Source organism: Zea mays, chromosome 8 (genome assembly GCF_902167145.1).
Source record: "Zea mays cultivar B73 chromosome 8, Zm-B73-REFERENCE-NAM-5.0, whole genome shotgun sequence".
NCBI classification, from domain to species: domain Eukaryota; kingdom Viridiplantae; phylum Streptophyta; class Magnoliopsida; order Poales; family Poaceae; genus Zea; species Zea mays.
The window spans coordinates 104,519,572-104,538,865 of NC_050103.1; the positions used below are offsets into that span (position 1 = coordinate 104,519,572).

The following is a 19,294-nucleotide window of genomic DNA, read 5'->3' on the forward strand; positions in this document are numbered from 1 at the left end:
TCGTAAAGTTCTTGATGTCTAGGCGGAATGGATGGTCAGGAGGGAGAAATTGTCGATGTTTATCGAAGGACGAATATTTGCCACCCTTTTTCAACCAAATGAACCTGAGAGCTTCCTTGCAAACTGGGCATGGGAACTTACCGTGAACACACTAGGCGCAGAATAGCCCATACGCCGGTAAGTCATGCATGGAGTACTGGTACCAAATATGTATTCTAAAGTTTGTCTTCGTAGCTCGATCATATGTCCATACCCCTTCCTCCCAGGCACGTACCAATTCATCGATCAAAGGCTCCATGTACACGCCCATTTTATTTCCCGGGTGTCCGGGAATTATCAACAACACGAATATATTCTGCCTTTGAAAGCACACACCAGGGGGGAGATTGATTGGGATAACAAACACGGGCCAACATGTGTACGGGGCAGCGCTCATTCCATAGGGATTGAACCCATCTGTGGCCAACGCAACACGTACATTACGAGCCTCTTCGGCTTTCTCACGGTGAATGACATCAAAGTGTTTCCATGCTTCACCATCGAATGCGTGCACCATCTTGTCAGGATTGTATCGTTTTACATTTTTGTGCCATGTCATCTGTTTTGCGGATTCCTTTGTCATGTACAGACGCTGGATCCTTGGTATGAACGGAAGGTGTCGTAGGATTGTCAAGGGGATGTCGAGCTGCCTCTTATGTCCATCACCAGAGTCTACCTCCATGAACATAGACGATTTACACTTGGGACAGTACTTTGCCTCCGCGTATTCTTTCCTAAATAGCACGCAGCCCTTCGGACAAGCATGAATCTACTCATACATCATCTTGAGTGCACGAAGGAGTTTTTGTGCCTCGTACATGCTCTTTGGCAGAACGTGATCATCCGGAAGCAGGCTCCCAATAACCGTCAACAAGCCATCGAATGCGTCTCTACTCATGTTGTACTGCGACTTGAACGCCATTACACTCCCAATGGCATCCAGTTGAGAAACCTTTGTCTGGCCGTGAAGGGGCTTCTGTGCCGCGTCGAACATGTCGTAGAACGCCTTTGCAGTCGGCTCTGGCTCGTCATCCATACATCCTCCCATGTACTGTGCCTCCTGATAGTCGTTCAACATATCCGCTACCCCCGCATCCGCGTCATATCCTCGACACGTTGTCTCAGCACCTCCTCTCTCGTACGATGCGCTTCACCATGAAATATCCACTGAGTATAGCCCGGCGTAAATCCATTCTTCCAAATATGTTCTACCATGGCCTTCTTTGGTTTTCTTTTCCGGTTGGCACATTTGCTGCACGGGCATGGGACTAGACTCGCTCCTTTAGCAGCTTCGCCATATGCCCGTTCCACGAAATCATCGGTCTTTCTAATCCATCCAGTGGTGACATCGTTCCTTCCTCTATGGCCCGTGTACATCCACTCACGGTCCTCCATCCTCTAACAGAAGCCTAGCAACAGAAAATTTCAGCAGCACCTCCCCTACACGGGGAGGTTTTGAAATCCTGCAAATAAAACTATCAGCACGATGGCTGACATCCACACATAATTCAACGGCACCATGGCCGGCAATCAACAATACTACATATTAACCTAATCATACACGTACATAAATTTAACACAACAAGACTACATATTAACCTAATCATACATGTATATAATTAAATCAATATTGAACCTAATCATTTCATATAAATCATACATGTAGAACATAAAGCTTTTCAATTATAATATCACAAAACGAAAGCAAGCAATCACCTTGGAGGTTTGTTCGCGGGCGAGACGCGGGGCGCGGGTGAGACGACGGGTCGCGGGCGAGACGGCGGGTCGTGGGCGAGGCGGTGGGCGGGCAAGGTCACGACGGCCGGGCGGGCGAGGGCGTGGCGGGGGCACGACGGGGGCACGGCGGGGGCGCGGCGAGGGCACGGAGGGGGCGCGGGCGTGGTGGGGGCGCGACGCGGAGTGAGGGCACGACGGCGCGGCGAGGGCGTGGGCACAGCGGCGCGGCGGCGGCGCGGCAAGGGCGTGGGCACGGCGAGTGAGAGTGAGAGAGTGAGGAAGAAGAAGAACTGACCAACGCTATGTACGAGTGCTTTGCCGAATGCCTGTGATCTAGCACTCGGCAAGGATTTTTTTTAATTTTAAAATACGCTTTGCCGAGTGCCAGATCGGGGGCACTCGGTAAAGACAACTTTGCCGAGTGTCCCCTGGGCGACACTCGGCAAAAATTATTTTACAATTCTTTGCCGAGTTGTCGAGTGTCATTTCTGGACACTCGGCAAAGTACATTTTTATTTTTTTATTTTGCCAACCAAAATTTGTGTGGTGTGTTCCTACACTATATAGACCTACATGTACCATTTTGAGACAATTAGAAAAGTGTTTTCTATAGCTAGTAGATTTAGTTCGTTTATTTGAATTTCTTCGAAAAAATCACATTTGAACTGCAAGTCACTCGAAACTTGGAAAACCGTGCATGCAAAAATGATATTCATGCTACTTAGCACAAGTTACGACCGATTTCAGGAGCGGACCGGAAACTTCGAGCACCATGCTCACTCAACATGGCCGTGAACTTGCCATCCAGCTGTTTAAAAATTTTATAAAACACAAACAAACTCAGAAAATCATGAAACTTGTCCACGTGTCATGATATCATATGTAGAGGTTGTGATAAAATTTAGAATGTTTGGAGAAAGTTGTGAGACAATATGTGTAGAAACCTAAGAGAACTACACATGAAATCATAGAGTTTCAATGTGGATCCCTTAGGTTTGTACACATAGTGTGTCTCTTTCTCGAAACTTTTTCAAATTTTTATCACAACCTTTACATATGATATCATGACACGTGGACAGGTTTCATGATTTTCTGACTTTGTTTGTATACAATTTTTAAACAACTGGATGGCAAGTTCACGGCCATGTTGAGTGAGCATGGTGCTCGAAGTTTCCGGTCCGCTCCTGAAATCGGTCGTAACTTGTGCTAAGTAGCATGGATATCATTTTTGCATGCACGGTTTTCTAAGTTTCGAGTGACCTGCAGTTCAAATCTGAATTTTCCGAAGAAATTCAAATAAACGAACTAAATCTACTAGCTATTGAAAACACTGTTATAATTGTCCCAAAATGGTACATGTAGGTCTACATAGTGTAGGAACATACCACAAAAAGTTTGGTGGCCAAAATAAAAAAAATAAAAATATGCTTTGCCGAGTGTCCACAGAAGACACTCGGCAAAGAATCTACTTTGCCGAGTGCCGGCTTTCGGCCCTCGGCAAAGACTGACGGCCGTCAGCTGTAGACGGCCGCTAACAGCCCTTTGTCGAGAGCCATCTTTGCCGAGTGTTTGACGCTCGGCAAAGCAGTCTTTGTCGAGTGCTTCGCTGTGTCGAGTGTCCTGCACTCGGTAAACAAGCTCTTTACCGAGCGCAGGACTTTGCCTAGTGCGGCGCTCGGCAAAGTCTTCTTTGCTGAGTGCCCGATAAAAAGGCGCTCGGCAAAGTCTTCTTTGCTAAGTGCCCGATAAAAAGCACTCGGCAAAGCTGCCGGCACTCGGCAAAGGCCCGGATTCCGGTAGTGATATGCATTATGTTTAACTATATCTCTTAATCAATATATCCAATTAAAAAACCAATTTCACATTTGTGTTCCTTACTTTTTACAACTAAATCAATCTTACAGTTCCATTTAAATATTTTTTGTTAAAAATATTTTTCCATTTACTATACCACCTAATAATTTCAATTTTATTTTAGTTTCTGTTTTTTGTGTTTGTTTATTAATATAACGAACTTAGATAAGCAGCAAAAGTGGGGTTCAAGCTGCTTCCAAATTTGTACTACAGAAAAATTGCTTTTTAATAGCTCATTTAGTTCGGCTCGTGGTTCCAAAAACAGAACCAAACGCACCCTCAGGCTACCCGCAGCGGTTGCGGCAAGCTCGCTCCCTCACCTTGCATGGCGGCTATAGGGGCGCGACTCCCTATGGCCTCCCCACACGGTCGTCCCCTTCTCTCTCCCTCTGGCTGTAGCGCGCGCCTGGTTTCTTCCCTTCCACTATAGCTGTGGGTCTGCCTCCAATTATTAGTAGAAGAAAAATTGATAGTAGATTAAAAGTTGGTATATAAAATGATATTTATGGTTGTAGTGGGGTATAGGGGGAGAAAATAGGGGAACCACTGCGGGAGATGAAAAAGTAGGGGATGAAATATTAACGATGTGACACAAAAAGTGATATAGGGAGGGAAATTTAGGGGGAACCGCTGCGGATAGCCTCAACCTTGTTCCGCAGCCATGCGATACGAAGCAGGACGTCAGCACTTTCGCTCGCAACAGTGGACTGCAAAAGCGCAAATTATTGATTATTATATTTCCACGGATCACCATATATGTTTCCTTCTCTCCCGCCAGCAATTTAGACGCGAAGAATCTGTAGATCCCATCTCCCTTTTGAGAAGCACGATAGAGGAATACACGAGACACGAGATATAGCATTAGACCTCTTGCCTCTTTGTCATCACTATCTTATGAGACCATGAAGGGATACATGTTTCTTTATATAGAGACGTGAGACTCATCAAGGCAAAGTCAGCCCACATAACTCTAATTAGAGTTACTTAACACAGATGACCCACCTAGACCCAAGGTTTACCTTACCGGTAACAAAAAAACGGACCTCACCGAGAAACGTGTTTCTCGGATTTCTCGATTTTTTCGTTTTTCTAAAAAAAAATCAGACAAAATTTAGAGAAAAAAGTTCAGTTTAGTCATAAAATGTAGATTATTTGTAGATAATGGCTAAAAGAAGTAGATGTAGCGTTTTAGACCTCTTTTTTGTAACCTAAATATATAACTGAAGGTTTGGACGAACTGAATTCAAAATCGATGAAAATTTCGGTCGATAAACAAAAAAACCAGGTCCCACCGATAAACGTGATTTTCGGTTTTCTCGAAATTTTTTCGCTGGGAATTTTTTCCCTGGCTAGACCTCGACTGATAAACCACCGTCATGATGGGTCAAAGCATTTTCCGGCCCAAATACTAATTCAATGAAACTACATACGCATCGGCATTGGACCATATAAACCCTGAACAAAGCTAGGGCCGTGCATTTCACCCGCTTCTGTACATACATGCGGCGCGGGGCCAAAAATCACGGGGGCACAAACAAGCGGCGATGGTCGTGGGAGTGGGAAGGCCAGGGCCAGGCAACGCCTTCCCTGGGGCAAGGAGCGAGCGGTGCCGGCCGCGCGAGGAACGTCGGGCACGGCTGCCCCGGCATCAGCACCGTCAGGTCCACCACGGCCGCCACGGGCTCCACCTGCAGTAAACCCAACCCAAGGAGATCAGGAAACCGACGAGGCTGGCTTTAAGGTTTCGCACGCCACATTGCCCGGCTGTCGGCGCTGGCCAGTGTCGTGGTGTACGACATGGATATGCTGCCGCTGTTTGCTGCAGAGACACGAACGCGAGTGGGCGTCGTGTCGTTTCCTCTGGCACGGCACACGTGAACCGAGCGCGCGACGCGGACAGTGGCAACTGGCAATGCAAGGCGAGCACGTACGAGAGCAGGACACTAGGACAGTGGCATTGATTGCGGTAATGAGAGACGCCACGAATCAGGACAGTACCTTGGGCAAGCGACTGAGCTTGTCCGGCGACGCGTCGCGCACGCGCCGTCGAGCGGGGGGTAATGCCAGGCGGTGGCGGTGGCCGTGGCCGCGGCCTTCGGCGTCGTGGTCATGGGAGCCCGAGCCCCCGGAGGAGGAGGAGGAGGAAGCCAGGCCGGGCTTGATGAGGTGCTCGAAGATGGCCATGAGGAGGAACATCACTACAGTAAACGGAGAAACGTCCGACGGTCAAAACCGTCGGACATAAGGAATAAACCGTCGGAAATAGATTATTTCCGACGGCAAAGACTTATCTCGGAGATAACTCGTCGGAAATAGTGCAATGTCCGACGGCAGCCGTCGGACATAAGCTATCTCCGACGGCTGCGTGTGCCCGTCGGAGATAACAAATCCCAACCGTTTTACCGGTCGGAATGTGGGCCCCACAAGATTAAGTCCGACGGCTACCACTAGGCCGTCGGACATAAGCATCTCTTATGTCCGACGGTAGTTAATGCCGTCGGACATAAGCGTCCCTTTATGTCCGACGGTAGTTAATGCCGTCGGACATAACCATGTGTTATGTCCGACGGCTACCACTAGGCCGTCGGACATAACAAATTACAGAATTTACACAAAATTCTGTTTTTTAAAAAATCTGACATTTACAAAACAAAAACAGATTCATGCACATATACACATTCACATTCACAATCACAAATATACACATTCTAATAAGTATTCACAATCACAAATATTCTCACATAAATAATAACATTCACAAATTTAACATCAACATATAGGTTCGACGGTTGTTGCAAACTGAAATTGTGTCTCACAAACAAGTGTTGCAAAGTGTTTCATAAATAAACATCACGACACATCAATCATATCCATCGTCTGGATGGTTCGAGTAGCCACCTCCTCCGGCTGGACTCTGCGTGTTGAATAGGTTGTTGACCCACGAATGTGTTGTGTCGTCTTGCCCAGACCCATCTCCAGGTGTGGCAACTGAAGCGGGTGGTGTCTGAAATCCCTATAACACAAGCACATGAAATAGTAACCACTCAGTTGTTCATTTAAACACATAAGACATCTATGAACATGTCACACACGCATATGTGTACATACCATAGGGAATTGTGACGTAGGCGGAGGCGGAGGTGGAGGCGCCAACATTGGCATTGGCAGTGCAAAGTCCGGAGGCGGCATCCCATATGTCGGCATCGGGACGCCCGCTTGTTGGGCTAGTTGCTACAAATTATATACAAGTCATTGTTGAACAAACAAGATACACATCAAGTGTTTTGCAAAATAAGCTACAAAATGTTACTTCAACTTACCGAGAGAAGAGCTTGATTTTAGGCCTGGAGGCTTGCATAATACTCGTCCCTCTTCTTCTGGTACTCGGCTTGTTGTCTCTGGTATTCAGATTGTTGCCTCTGGTACTCCAATTGATCCCTCAAGACTGATTGATGGTACTCTGCCTGTTGACGCAACACCGCAAGCTCTATCTCATGGGCTGCTGATCGTGAACGGGACGACTGTGAAGACGACGATGTGGATTGTCGTCCACGGCGTCTCAGCTCTCTGGAATCAATCGTAGAATCAAAAATACCCAACCTACAAGAGTGAACCATGCACTTAGTATAGTAACTCATGCCTCAGTTGAATCGCAAGCATATGATGACAATTTTGAAAACCAAATCAAATAATCTCACCGTCCATGGGCTTGTCCTCCTGCACTAGCATATGCTGCCTGAGGGTCGATTGGCTGGCTCCTCCAATCGTACTCCTCCCCATGGCGTTGAACCATCTCCTGCCCATACGAAGCCTGGAGGCAAACAATATCAAATATAAGTGCATAACCCCTATGCCATTGCAAACAATATCAAACACATAATAGAGTATCAAAAACTCACTAGACGGTCGGTGGCCGTCTGAGTGCATAACACATCAGGATTCTGAGGATCAGAACCCCTATGGCCTTGCATATACACCTCAACATCCGTGGGCGTACGGCCGGATTTGACTTCCTGTACATAAAAGTTATATTGACACATTTCTATGTAATTCAAAGTTACGACAAACTGAGACTTACCATTCGCTTAGCCAAGCGCACATGACCATCACCACCGTAGTTGTGGAACGACTCAGTTCCACGGTTTCCCCTGTTCCTTTCGGAAATGGCACGAAAATCAGGGGAACCCCACCATCTGCACAATGCCCGATAACCGTCTGATCGGGTGGCCATCCATGGCACCGACACCTACATGAAATTTTTTAAATAAAGCAAGCAAATACATGGCTTCGTGCGATATGAGAGGCAACAACCTGTTTACCTCTAGGTATTGCTCCTCCGTCAAGTAAATTGATGACCACTCGGCCTTTGTATTTGGCATCGGTCGATCATCAGCATTTGCTCTGTACCATGCCTTTATAGCCTGAATTCGTGCATAGTACATTGTATCTGCAACGACATCGTTCGCGTTATACTCAAACACGTAACGAGCGTTCATATCATATGATCCATCGTCCGGCAACTTGTACCGTTTCTGCAAAAACCATAGTGTTATCATAAAAGCAAACATATATGGAATAACTAAAATAGTATAAACAAGTCATACCCAGAATGCATCCCAAACTAGTGCTTGTGTGTTGCCAAACGTTCTACAGACACCATAGCGATAATGCTCCCAAGTGGTGGCGGGGACAGACTCGCCAGTAGGCAAAGTCACAAGACCAGGCCAGTGCAGACGAACAAGATTACCAAGAACCATGTTCACCTGCCTGTAGTGTCCTGTGCCTGTGAACGAGTCGTCGATCCAAGTCCTGCAAACAGAAACCAATGTAGAAATTAAAACATAACTTTCAATAACATTTAAGCAAAGATATGTCACTCACTTTCCACTAGGCTTTATCACAACCCGAGATTCCGGTGGAAGCTCTGGAGGTGGTCCAACAAAATGTAGCTTCCTCGTTCTCTTAACTCGAGAAGTTCCAGACCCAGCTGCAGAATCTCCACCAGCCCCAGAATCTCCACCAGCGTCGTCTCCAGCATCATCTCCCACATTATCTCCACCATCATCTTCATCATCATCTCTTGCATGATCCTCTACCACTGGTTCCTCAATTTCAGCATCCTATGAAACAAATAACTTACATCATACAATATTAAGTAACTCAAATAATGTAATTTAACAACTAACTTACATCTTGTGGAGGCAAATGTTCTGCCAGCGCTCTCCGTCTGCTCATGGTAGAACCTGTGCCCTGAAAAACTGAATCCTCACCCCTCGAGCTGCTCCTCGAGCTACTCCTCGACCCAAGCAAACTACGAGCTAAAGACTTCATTTTCTTTGACATCCTATTTTAACAAAAACAAGTTAGTACATAAATCGACAATAAAATAATAAAATATGCAATAAATTCATAAAATATGCAATAAAATCATGATCCATACTTGTCAATCGTAATCGTAATCAAAATCAGGATCTAGTTGCTTTCGTCGATGTAATGGACGCCAAGTAGCTTTCTTCTTTCTCGTCACTCGTTTTCTTTTTGGAGGAACCTCTACATCATTTTGATCGCCTAATAAAGATTCTTCCAACATTTCAGTTTGTACATTAAACGTGCTTGTAAGTTCTTCGTCTTGGAAAATCTCAGCAGCCCCCACTTCCTGCTCGATTTGACTTTCAACATAACCAGCATCACCAGGAGCATATAGTCGTTCACGAGGATTAACTTTGTACACTACCCTCCAATCAACCAAACCGTTTTTCTTAGATGGATATGTCATATAATACACCTGCTCGCATTGGTGGGCAAGGATTATAGTGTCGTGGCCTTTTAATCTATCGTTGTGTTTGACTTCCACCATGCCATATTGATTTTCTCGCGTTGTATTTGGAGAAAACCAATCACAATCGAAGAACACCACTTTGAGTTGTTTATCTCCAAAAAACTTGTACTCGATTATATCATTAATGACTCCATAATAATTAGTCACCTTCCCTTCATCGTCGACAGCTCTAGTTACAACTCCGGAGTTTGTCGTGGCTGCTAGAGGATGATCATCTTCGAACCTTGTGGAACGGAATCTAAAACCATTGACATCATACCGACCATAACGTCTGCCAGTTACTGCTCCTAGGGATAATTGTCGAAGGTCCGGGTGTATATTGTCATTTTTATCTACATAATCTCGAAACCAACACAAGAAATTAAGTCCCCCATCTTTTCCCTCTCGACGAATCTGGTCACGTTCACAGCCAGAGATGCAATTTTGAGAATCAAATTCCCTGTTAGTACAAGGAAACAAACCTTTTAGTATCACAACACAAATTCTAGCGCCAATGACTAAAATAAAGTTTACACTTACAGGAGAAACTGACTCATCTCTTCCATGTTGTTATACATGTAGAGTAAAGCAGTCTTCCATTCGTCGTTGGTGAAACAGTATGTTGTGCTGGGTCCTACAGTTTTGCCCCTCCATTGAAAAATTTCAATATCACTAATAGGGGGCTCGTCGACATGATACCGCAACGTATGGGCATTGACATTGTGTTCCTCTGCAAAGTACAGGCCCGTGAACGATGCTATCTCTTTGTATTTGAATTCTTCAGCGATGCACCCTTCAACTCGTCTCTTATTACCAACCATTGCACGTAGCTTCTTTAGTGTCCTTTCGATGTGATACATCCATCTATATTGCACAGGACCTCCTACCTTAGCTTCGTATGGTAGGTGAACAAGTAGATGTTGCATCGGATTGAAGAAACCTGGTGGAAATATTTTTTCAAGTTTGCATACCAAAATCGGTATTTCTTGCTCAAGCTTCTCCATCATCTCTTTCTTTATTTCTTTGGCATAAAGATGTCTATAAAAGTAGCTTAGCTCCGCTAATGCTTTCCAGACATCATTTTTTACAAAACCACGAAACATAACAGGAAGGAGTCTTTCCATTATTATGTGGTAGTCATGACTCTTCAACCCAGAAAACTTGCCCGTCTTCAAATTCACAGACCTTCTAAAGCCCGCGGCGTAACCATCTGGGAACTTTAAGTTTTTCAACCATTTCATCAATTGTTTCTTCCTTTTAGGTTTAATACTGAAAGGAGCACGTGGCTTCTTCTGATTCTCTCCTATCTCCATAGTTGGTCTTCTACAGATTAAGGCCAAGTCTTTCCTTGCCTTAGGGTTGTCTTTTGTTTTGTCGGTGATATTCATGCAAGTGCTGATAATGCTTTCACCCATATTTCGTTCCTGGTGCATGACATCAATGTTATGCATTAGAATCAAGGCTTTCATATAAGGGAGTTCCCATAGACCACATTTGTGAGTCCAATTATGCTCGGTTCCATAACCTTCAAAACGATTTCCATGTTCGTTTAGTTTCAAATCATTAAGTCTCGCGAGAATCTCTGGACCACTTAGACGCTTGGGTGGTCCCCTCGTCACAATCGTGTCCTTTTTAAAAGCGTTTCTATCGAACCTGAACGGGTGATCCTCTGGCAAAAAACATCTATGACAATCGAAGTAACATATCTTTCCACCAAACTTTAGTCGAAAGCATAAAGTGTCTTCAACGCATATAGGACATGTCAAAATCCCATGACAACTCCATCCAGCAAAGATACCATAAGCCATAAAATCATGAATAGACCATAAAAACGCGGCTCTCAAGTTGAACTTCTGTTTCTTGTAACAATCGTACGCCTCGACTCCTTCCCACAAAATTTTCAATTCTTCAATCAGGGGTCTCATCATCACATCGATCTTTGTTCCAGGATGATCCGGACCAGGTATTATAAGACACAAGAAAATAAATTCATATTTCATGCAAAGAGCTGGTGGAAGGTTGTATGGAACAGCAAAGACGGGCCAACATGAGTACGACGTTGCAGTTACATTGAATGGCGAGAAACCATCGGTTGCCAAACCGAAGCGGACATTCCGCACTTCATCAGCAAAGCTGGAATCAAAAGCATCTAGTGCCTTCCATGCATCTGTATCAGCTGGGTGCACCATGACATTTGGATTCTCACGTACCCCTTCTTTGTGCCACCTCATGTGTCTGGCTGTATTCTTGGAGATGAACAAACGTTTCAACCGAGGTATGAGAGGCATGTAACGAAGCTGCTTACGTGCAATTTTCGTAGTCACGGTCAAACCATCGTCGTTTTCAACCTCAACGAATCTACGCTCACCACATACAGTACACTTCTTCTCACCTGCGGTCTCCTTCCAGAAAAGCATACAATTATTTTCACAGACATCGATTTTTTCGTAGTCCATACCGAGGCCAGATAACAGTTTTTTAGACTGATACATGTCCTTTGGCATCTTGTGATTCTCCGGAAGTACATCACTGATCAAGTTCAAAAGTTCCTTGTAACAGTTGTTTGAGAATGCAAACTTAGACTTAATAGCCATAAGTCGAGTCACAAATACAAGGACGGTCACTTTTGTGTGCTCATGCAACGGCTCTTCGGCAGCTTTAAGGAGCTCGAAGAACTTCTGAACCTCAGGTGTAGCTGGATCCTCAAACTCTGTGGGTTGACCGGGGTTCTCCGAATCGACGGTTAGAAACTCATGGCGTACATCGTCAAGCATCTCTTCCATCCTATCGTAGTCCTCCTCTTCATGTGACTGAACTTCCGATACAATACGAGGAGGTGGGTCCTCACCGTGGTGCACCCACACCTCATAGCCTGGCATATAACCGTTCTTGCAAATATGTATCGACATAGACCTCCTGTCAAGGAAATTAATGTTCCGACACTTGCTACAAGGGCACCTAACATCGGTTCCAGTCTCTGACCGAGCAAAAGCATGGTCGAGAAAAGCATCAGTCTTGGCCACCCACTCACTTGATAGAGCACCTCTTTTCTTCCAACCTTCATACATCCATCGACGATTCTCCTCCATACTAGATACGAGACGTTAACTTAATTAGATAAGTAATGCACGGACCATCAGTTTTTACGAAGAAATCACGCCCCTACATCTGTAGGAAAGGATAGGTCCTAAACCCACCCAGGAGTGACCGACGAGGCCGTGTTTATGACAAAACATGTGGTCGTGCGAAATTTCGGCAGCATAACCCCGCTGTTCTCCAATCGCACGCCTAAAAATGGTGCAATTGGAGAACAGAGAGGTTATGCTGTCGTAACTAAGCAGGAGCACATGCTTTTGTCATAAACACGGACTCTGTCGGTCACACCAAGGCTGTCCAATAAAGGGACAATTCCGGCCCAACATACCTCACATGCGTCGCTTGTAAGGTGTGTTGGGCCGAAACGGGTGACGCCTAGGTTTCGTTTGTTCACACTACGATACACTATGATTAACTATAATCATCGTGCATTATTAAATAATTACACTAATAAACCACAATACAATATTACATACGAAATAACATTGTTATAAATGACAAATCATATAAAATGACCTTATTTCCGAGGGCATAATAATTACCCTCGGAAATTAAAAAATTAAATTATCTAAAGTACCACTAAATAAACTAAAACAAGCTACTTTAATTACGTAATCAAATTTTAGCCGTCGGACATAACAAACTAAACAATTAAATACATTCACACATACAATTATAATCAAATACATTAATACAAGCATACTATTTTAATCAAATAAATTAATACAAACATACAATTTTAATAAACAAAATTGCTAATTAAGGATACTCACTTAGCGGGCGTGGGGAGCCGGCCGGCGACGGGCGCACGTGGCCGTTGGCCGGAGCACGGGGCGGCGGCGACCGGCGAACGGGGCGGCGACGGCGGCGGCCGGAGCACGGGGCGGAGCTCGGGGCGGTGGCCAGAGCACGGGCCGGACCACGGGGCGGCGGCGGCGGGAGCACGGGCGCCTTATCTCCGGCGACGGCGGGCGTGGCGGCGACAGAGCGAGCGGCGGCGATGGTGGCGGCGAGCGGGACGGCGGCGGCGGCTGAAGAAACCGACGCGCGGAAATGAAAGCCGCGCGGGTCCGATCCAAGCGTTAAAAAGGCTTATGTCCGACGGCTCGGTGGAAGGCCGTCGGAGATAAGCGCTATTTCCGAGAGCCGGTTGCGGCCGTCGGACATAAGCTTATCTCCGACGGCCTCGTACAGGGCCGTCGGAGATAAGAAGGCCGTCGGACGTGTCTCCGTTTACTGTAGTGCATGGAGACGAGGACCGCCGTGGCCGCGAACCCGAAGGAGATGGCGCTGGCGTTGGTGGCGGTGGCGGCGGCGTCGGCGCCCCTCGTGGCCGCTGCCGCGTCGTCCCTGGCGACGACGTCGGCGGCCGGCTCGGACGCCGTGCCAGAGCCCGCCATTCCCATCCCCGCCCACGGCCTGGTCATGCTGCCTGCGACGGCGCGAGGTTGTTGCCTTGTTGGCTACCGATCAGAGAGCACCTCCGGTCCTGGACAGGCAGTCAGGCACACAATGCAAGAAATGCACGCTTCAGTTCAGAGAGGTAGCTTCTCTACCTTATTCGGGTTCTAGTATGTACTGCTCCATGACTGAGTGTAAAGCTTCTGGGAAGCAGGCTGAAAAGGAAATGGCAGAGAATAGTCGTAGCAGATAAACAGGGAGAGAGAGAGAGAACCCGAAATCCCTGAAGTACAATCTAGTCATTCTTCAACCTGCACTTGCGTGAGTCGCAGGCACCGCAAAAGGAACTCACCTTTTAGCGCTAGCACTTGCTGCAGCCAAGAAGCAGCAGACCGCCAGTTTGCCGTTGCCTCGCCATCTACCTTGTGATTCTCTCACCTTGCAGAGGTTGAGCAATGGCTTTGGCTCGGTTGTCCACTCTCTACTTAAATAGAGAAGTCAAATGCCAGATAGATCTCTCTCGCTTGAGCCATGCACGCCCATGGTGAAGGTCTGCTGGTCATTGTGCAGCGGTCATGACATGAGGACTGCAGCAGATGGCAGAAGCTAGCTAAGGAAAGGTGGAGGAACAAAAGGAGCGCAGGGATAAGCTGCCACCTTTTTGCACAGAAAACATGTGAGGGACGTGAGGCTGTCCGCAGCCACGGACGGTAAACACAACTCTAAAGGTACAGAGTCAACAAATGTGCTGCAGCGGGGAAACTTCAGCCCGACGCTAAATGCAACAGTAGCTGGGAAAACTCTAAATCTAGCGCACTCTTCCGCCCAACTCTATAGTCTCTCTCATCTTCTTTGCATGGCACAACGTACACAGTGGTAGGCAGGCACGGTGGAGGTGGGCCCGGGCACAGTGGCAGGCGCGGTGGAGGCTGGGAGGGGATAGAATAGTGTGGGGTATAGGGTAGATATATAGAGTAATTGTGACCGCGGAGAATTGTTGAATAGAGTAGAGAATCTCGCTGACCAGGATGAAATATTCCTTTTAGAGTAGAAATTTAGGGTTTCATGAGTGCGGATAGACTGAGGTCGTCCCAACAGCTGATGGGATGGCAGTGGCGGCGCTGCAAACACAGGATGGATGGGGAACTCTTCATGCACGTACGTAGTTGCAGGCTGTAGGGCGGAGGAGGAAATAATAACGATTCCAGAGAGTGGGAGGAAAAAGGCAAGATAGAGCCAGCAGCCAAAGGGAAAAAGCTAGCAGCAACGCATCAAAAGAAGTGAAGTATGGCCTTGTGGGGCTGGTCGTTTCACATTAAAGTCGGCTATTTAGACTACTGCACTTGTAATTCATATAGACAAAAACAATATCAAAATAGTAGAAACGGGTATGAATTAAAGCTAAACTAATAAGCTGAGATTTTGAGAGTTACTAGTATCTGAAATTATGTGCAGGTCGTTCAGGTACCGCTACTGTAATTGGCCACATCTTGTCATCTTCGCATTGGAAACGATGTGGTGCCAGCCTGCAACGTGGTTGCGAACTCAGCTCACACAATGGGCAACAAACTATATTCAGTGTGAGCAAGAACGTGTTGGCTTAGCTTTAATTTGTATCGTATTCTACTGCTTATGTTGACGTCGATTTAAGCGCCAAACACTGTAACGAACCGCCTGACAGTGCTCTCTACGGAGGCGCAGACAGTCCACGACACAGGGCCGGATGGTCCACGACCTGAGCGCAGGAGCAGATCCTCCTCTGCACGCTTCCAGACGGTCCGCGATAGTGCAGAGGGTCGTTTTCTCCACGAAGAACCCTAGAACTCGCCCCGGGAGAGATCCCATCGAGGGGTAGAGTTCTAAGGCGTGGCTTCGGGCCGGCAGGCCACTCGGTGCTCCTCTAATCGGCGTAGAGTCGAAGAGAGATTGTTATGGAAGCCTAAACTAGATCTAAATCTAAGGCTAAATTACTCCTACTCCTAGAACGAGGCAAATAAGGTAAAACTGATAAATAGATTTGATTGGATCAATGGTGGGTTCAATCGGTCGTAACCCTTCATCTATGTAAATGGGAGGTCTGGACCCGTTATAAGTCGGTTCCCGAGTTAATCTCGTAGATTTAGCTAACAAATCACGTAAGAAAGTCGGAACTCTAACTGATTCTGCGCACGTGTGTACCGTCCTCGCCACCACCGCGAACAGTCCGGACCGTGGACCTGATGCCTCAGGGCCGGACCGTCCGCGAGGTCATTTTCTGGGATCAACGGCTTATACCGTGTTTTATCATTATGGATTGTAGGTGCAGCACTACGAAAATCTAGCTTTAATATGAAGCGTGGAGACATGGATATGCAATTGATGCTTCCTATACTGTAACTGCGAGGCAGCGGGCGCCGTTTTTGGATCAGCCTTTAGACCATACCAACGGGTGGACTAAAGGTGAGCTAAACTTTTCTTTCCTAAAATTTAGTTAGACTAACAACCAGTTCAGGCGAGGAACTAGACCAAGGTCTTGGACGCTCGACAGAGTAGTGGCATGGCGCTTTGTGGCTCCAAGGCAGCCAGCCCGGGGCCCTACCACCGGACAGCGCCGTGGACGACCGTCCGGAAACCACACGGAAACAAAGGACAAACAATTCGATCGGACGTCTCTGTGGTCTAGTAGCATGCAGCATCGTTGGCAACATCTGTTCTACGATACGATGATGTCTTAAGTATGTCTGTGGCAGTCGTCTTAGGCTGTCTTCCAAGCTGGAGCTGCCGCGGTAGATGGAGAGCTAGCCATGGGAGGAGGATCAATACCAGATAATCCCAACAGGCCACTAGCCGTGCAGTGTCTCGGAAAGTAATGCGGTGTGTACCGGTTTACCCCCACTCCAGTTTCCAACTCCTAACCAACGTGCAGCTGAAAATTTTAGTATATAATACCTTCGTTCCTCAAATATTTATCGTCCGCTAGTTAATTTTTAAACTAAATCACGATAAATAAAAAAGAACGGGAGTACAACTGACCTGTTCAGCTTCGTACCCGTATATATCAGTGTGATTGGTTGACTGCACATATCCATCTAGACTCTCTAGGTGCATTGACCAAGGGACAGCTCATGTTTGCTTGAATGCATATGCAACGTCAAGCCTACACCCGCAGCTGCAGCGTTTGCCAAAATAACCTCTCCGGGTTGCATACGCAGGTACGCATGATCGTTTCTTTTCCAGCGAGCCATGCTCACACGACTCAGGTCACCCTCGGCCACCCAACCAATCATGTTGTATATATGATTTTTTTCAGGTACAGACATGTCACGCTCATGGTTGTCTTGCATGGATTCCTCTAGCGACAATAAACAGTAGGATATCCGTACATAAAGCACTCAAGCTGCAGGAATCCCAGGCATGTGCATGGAAACCTCACTTAGGATCCTCTTCGGGAACAGCAGATCCGGCAACAAAAAAAGAATGTGCGTCAACCGCCGCTATCGCATCGTAAATATATGCATGGTTAGTCTATTTGAAATTATAGGTCTCTAGCTTTAACCGTTTTCCCAACTCGAATCTCTCTATTGCTTTCTCAAAACTTTTAGAATAATATATTATAGCTTACAGTTCCAAATAAATTTGTTGGATTATAATATAAGTGAATTGTCCACCTTCTCCTATCAGCTTAAACTTTTGGTGTATGCAACTTAATATGGTATCAGAGCCAGAGGTCTCAAGTTCGAATCTGGTTAGCACAATTAAATAAAATAATTGTTGATCGCTTCTATATTCCACGTCAGAGACCTAAAAGTGGCTCGACGTGAGGGAGGATGTTGGAATATAATATAAGTGAATTGTGCACCTTCTCTTATCAGCTTAATCTTTTGAGTTGAATTGGTTGGTGCATTCAACTTAATAAAATTCTCTCTCAAAACATGATATATACTAATATACATGTACAATTTATTGAAGCTAGGCAACTAACATGATTTTGTAGATGTTGGTGCTTATATGGACTTGGTTAAAACTAGAGAAACGTAAGCGGCTACAATCTGTGTTCTGTCTTGCCTCAACAAAAAAACATGATCTTTGCTAGGCTACCATTTCCAATAGAACAAGGAAGGTTATATCTAGTATATATCTTCATGACCTTGCCTCTAAAGCAGTGACCGGAGAGAAGTCTATAGTGTGGCTTCCACTATCAACCTATAGCATGTCATGGCCAGTTTTATTTAGTGTCTAGACTCCAGACTCCACTTCAGAGATCTAGCAAAGGGCAGTGGCAGCCGCTGGCTCTACGTTCCAGTAGACATTATCATTTTAATCATAAAAGTAGGTACCAAATACAAAATATAAAAGCCTCATACCTCATCAATAATGAAAGATACTAAAATAGCATAATATTTAGCGGGTTTTCCATAGGGTAGTGGGTATAGAACAAGAGAGAACATACTCATGCCCACTATACCTGATGGGTGTAGTAAATGGCCCAATAAATTACTCATTGGCATTAAAATTCGCTATACTTGTGCCCTAATGGGGGTTTTACCCATCGGGTATCAGTTTTTGGGTACCCATTGCCATCTCTAGTTTAAATTCTTTTATATTTTATATCTTGAGTTTAAGAAAAGTCGTGCTATCAAGGGGAACTCAAGGACAATTTGTCAACTATTGAACTAGATGCTCAAAATCTATGATTAACATCCTCATACCTAGTCAAAGCATCCATCAAATTCATGTCTACTATCTCCTGGTTTTGGCTAGGGTGGTAGTGCTGCCCATAATCTGAGCATTGGGTTGAGGGGTATAAATACACATTAGCTCGACCCCAACGGACTTCGAGATAATGTTAAATCTATATTTCAACTGGTGCAGGACAGTTCGAACGCTATAAAGGTAGGTTGAACTACTCTGAATCAATCTAACTGCTAGAATAAATCTATGCTTTGAACTATGCAGAAATACAATGTGGGATTCCTTAGAACGGAGAACACAAGGGATAAACTAAGTGTGGATGGTGAGAAATACAAGAGTTAATCCACCAGGAGATCCACATAATGAACAAACCTATATGCCTATCTTGCCAACTAGAAAAACACAATCACGGATCCAAGCAAGAACACAAGACACGAGATTTTATCCCGAGGTTCGGCCACACTACAAAGGTGTCATACTCCCCGTTGAGGAGTCCACAAAGGGATGAGCCTTTCCAACCTAATCCTCCACAACACGACCACCAAGATTAAGGGAAATCTTTTCTCAAATCTACTCACAAGAGCGGGGAATACAAACTTCTTGGGTCGTCCACGACTTTGGAGACTCCCAAGCAACCTCAGTCCGTCGAGGATCTCGAGGGTTCCAAGAACAACAATA

At 45.8% G+C, this 19,294-nt stretch overlaps 1 protein-coding gene across 1 annotated transcript; it reads right to left on the reverse strand.

The window, feature by feature from the left end:
* Nucleotides 1–4,986: 4,986 nt before the first annotated feature.
* Nucleotides 4,987–14,559, reverse strand: LOC109941670 (uncharacterized). The gene is made up of 4 exons (XM_020542851.1): nt 14,298–14,559; nt 13,782–14,033; nt 5,629–5,828; nt 4,987–5,318 (listed from the first exon to the last, which is right to left on the reverse strand). Exons 2-4 carry the CDS (start codon nt 13,969–13,971, stop codon nt 5,151–5,153), a joined length of 558 nt encoding a protein of 185 aa, XP_020398440.1. The 5' UTR covers nt 13,972–14,033; nt 14,298–14,559; the 3' UTR covers nt 4,987–5,150.
* Between the last annotated feature and the right edge of the window lie 4,735 nt (nt 14,560–19,294).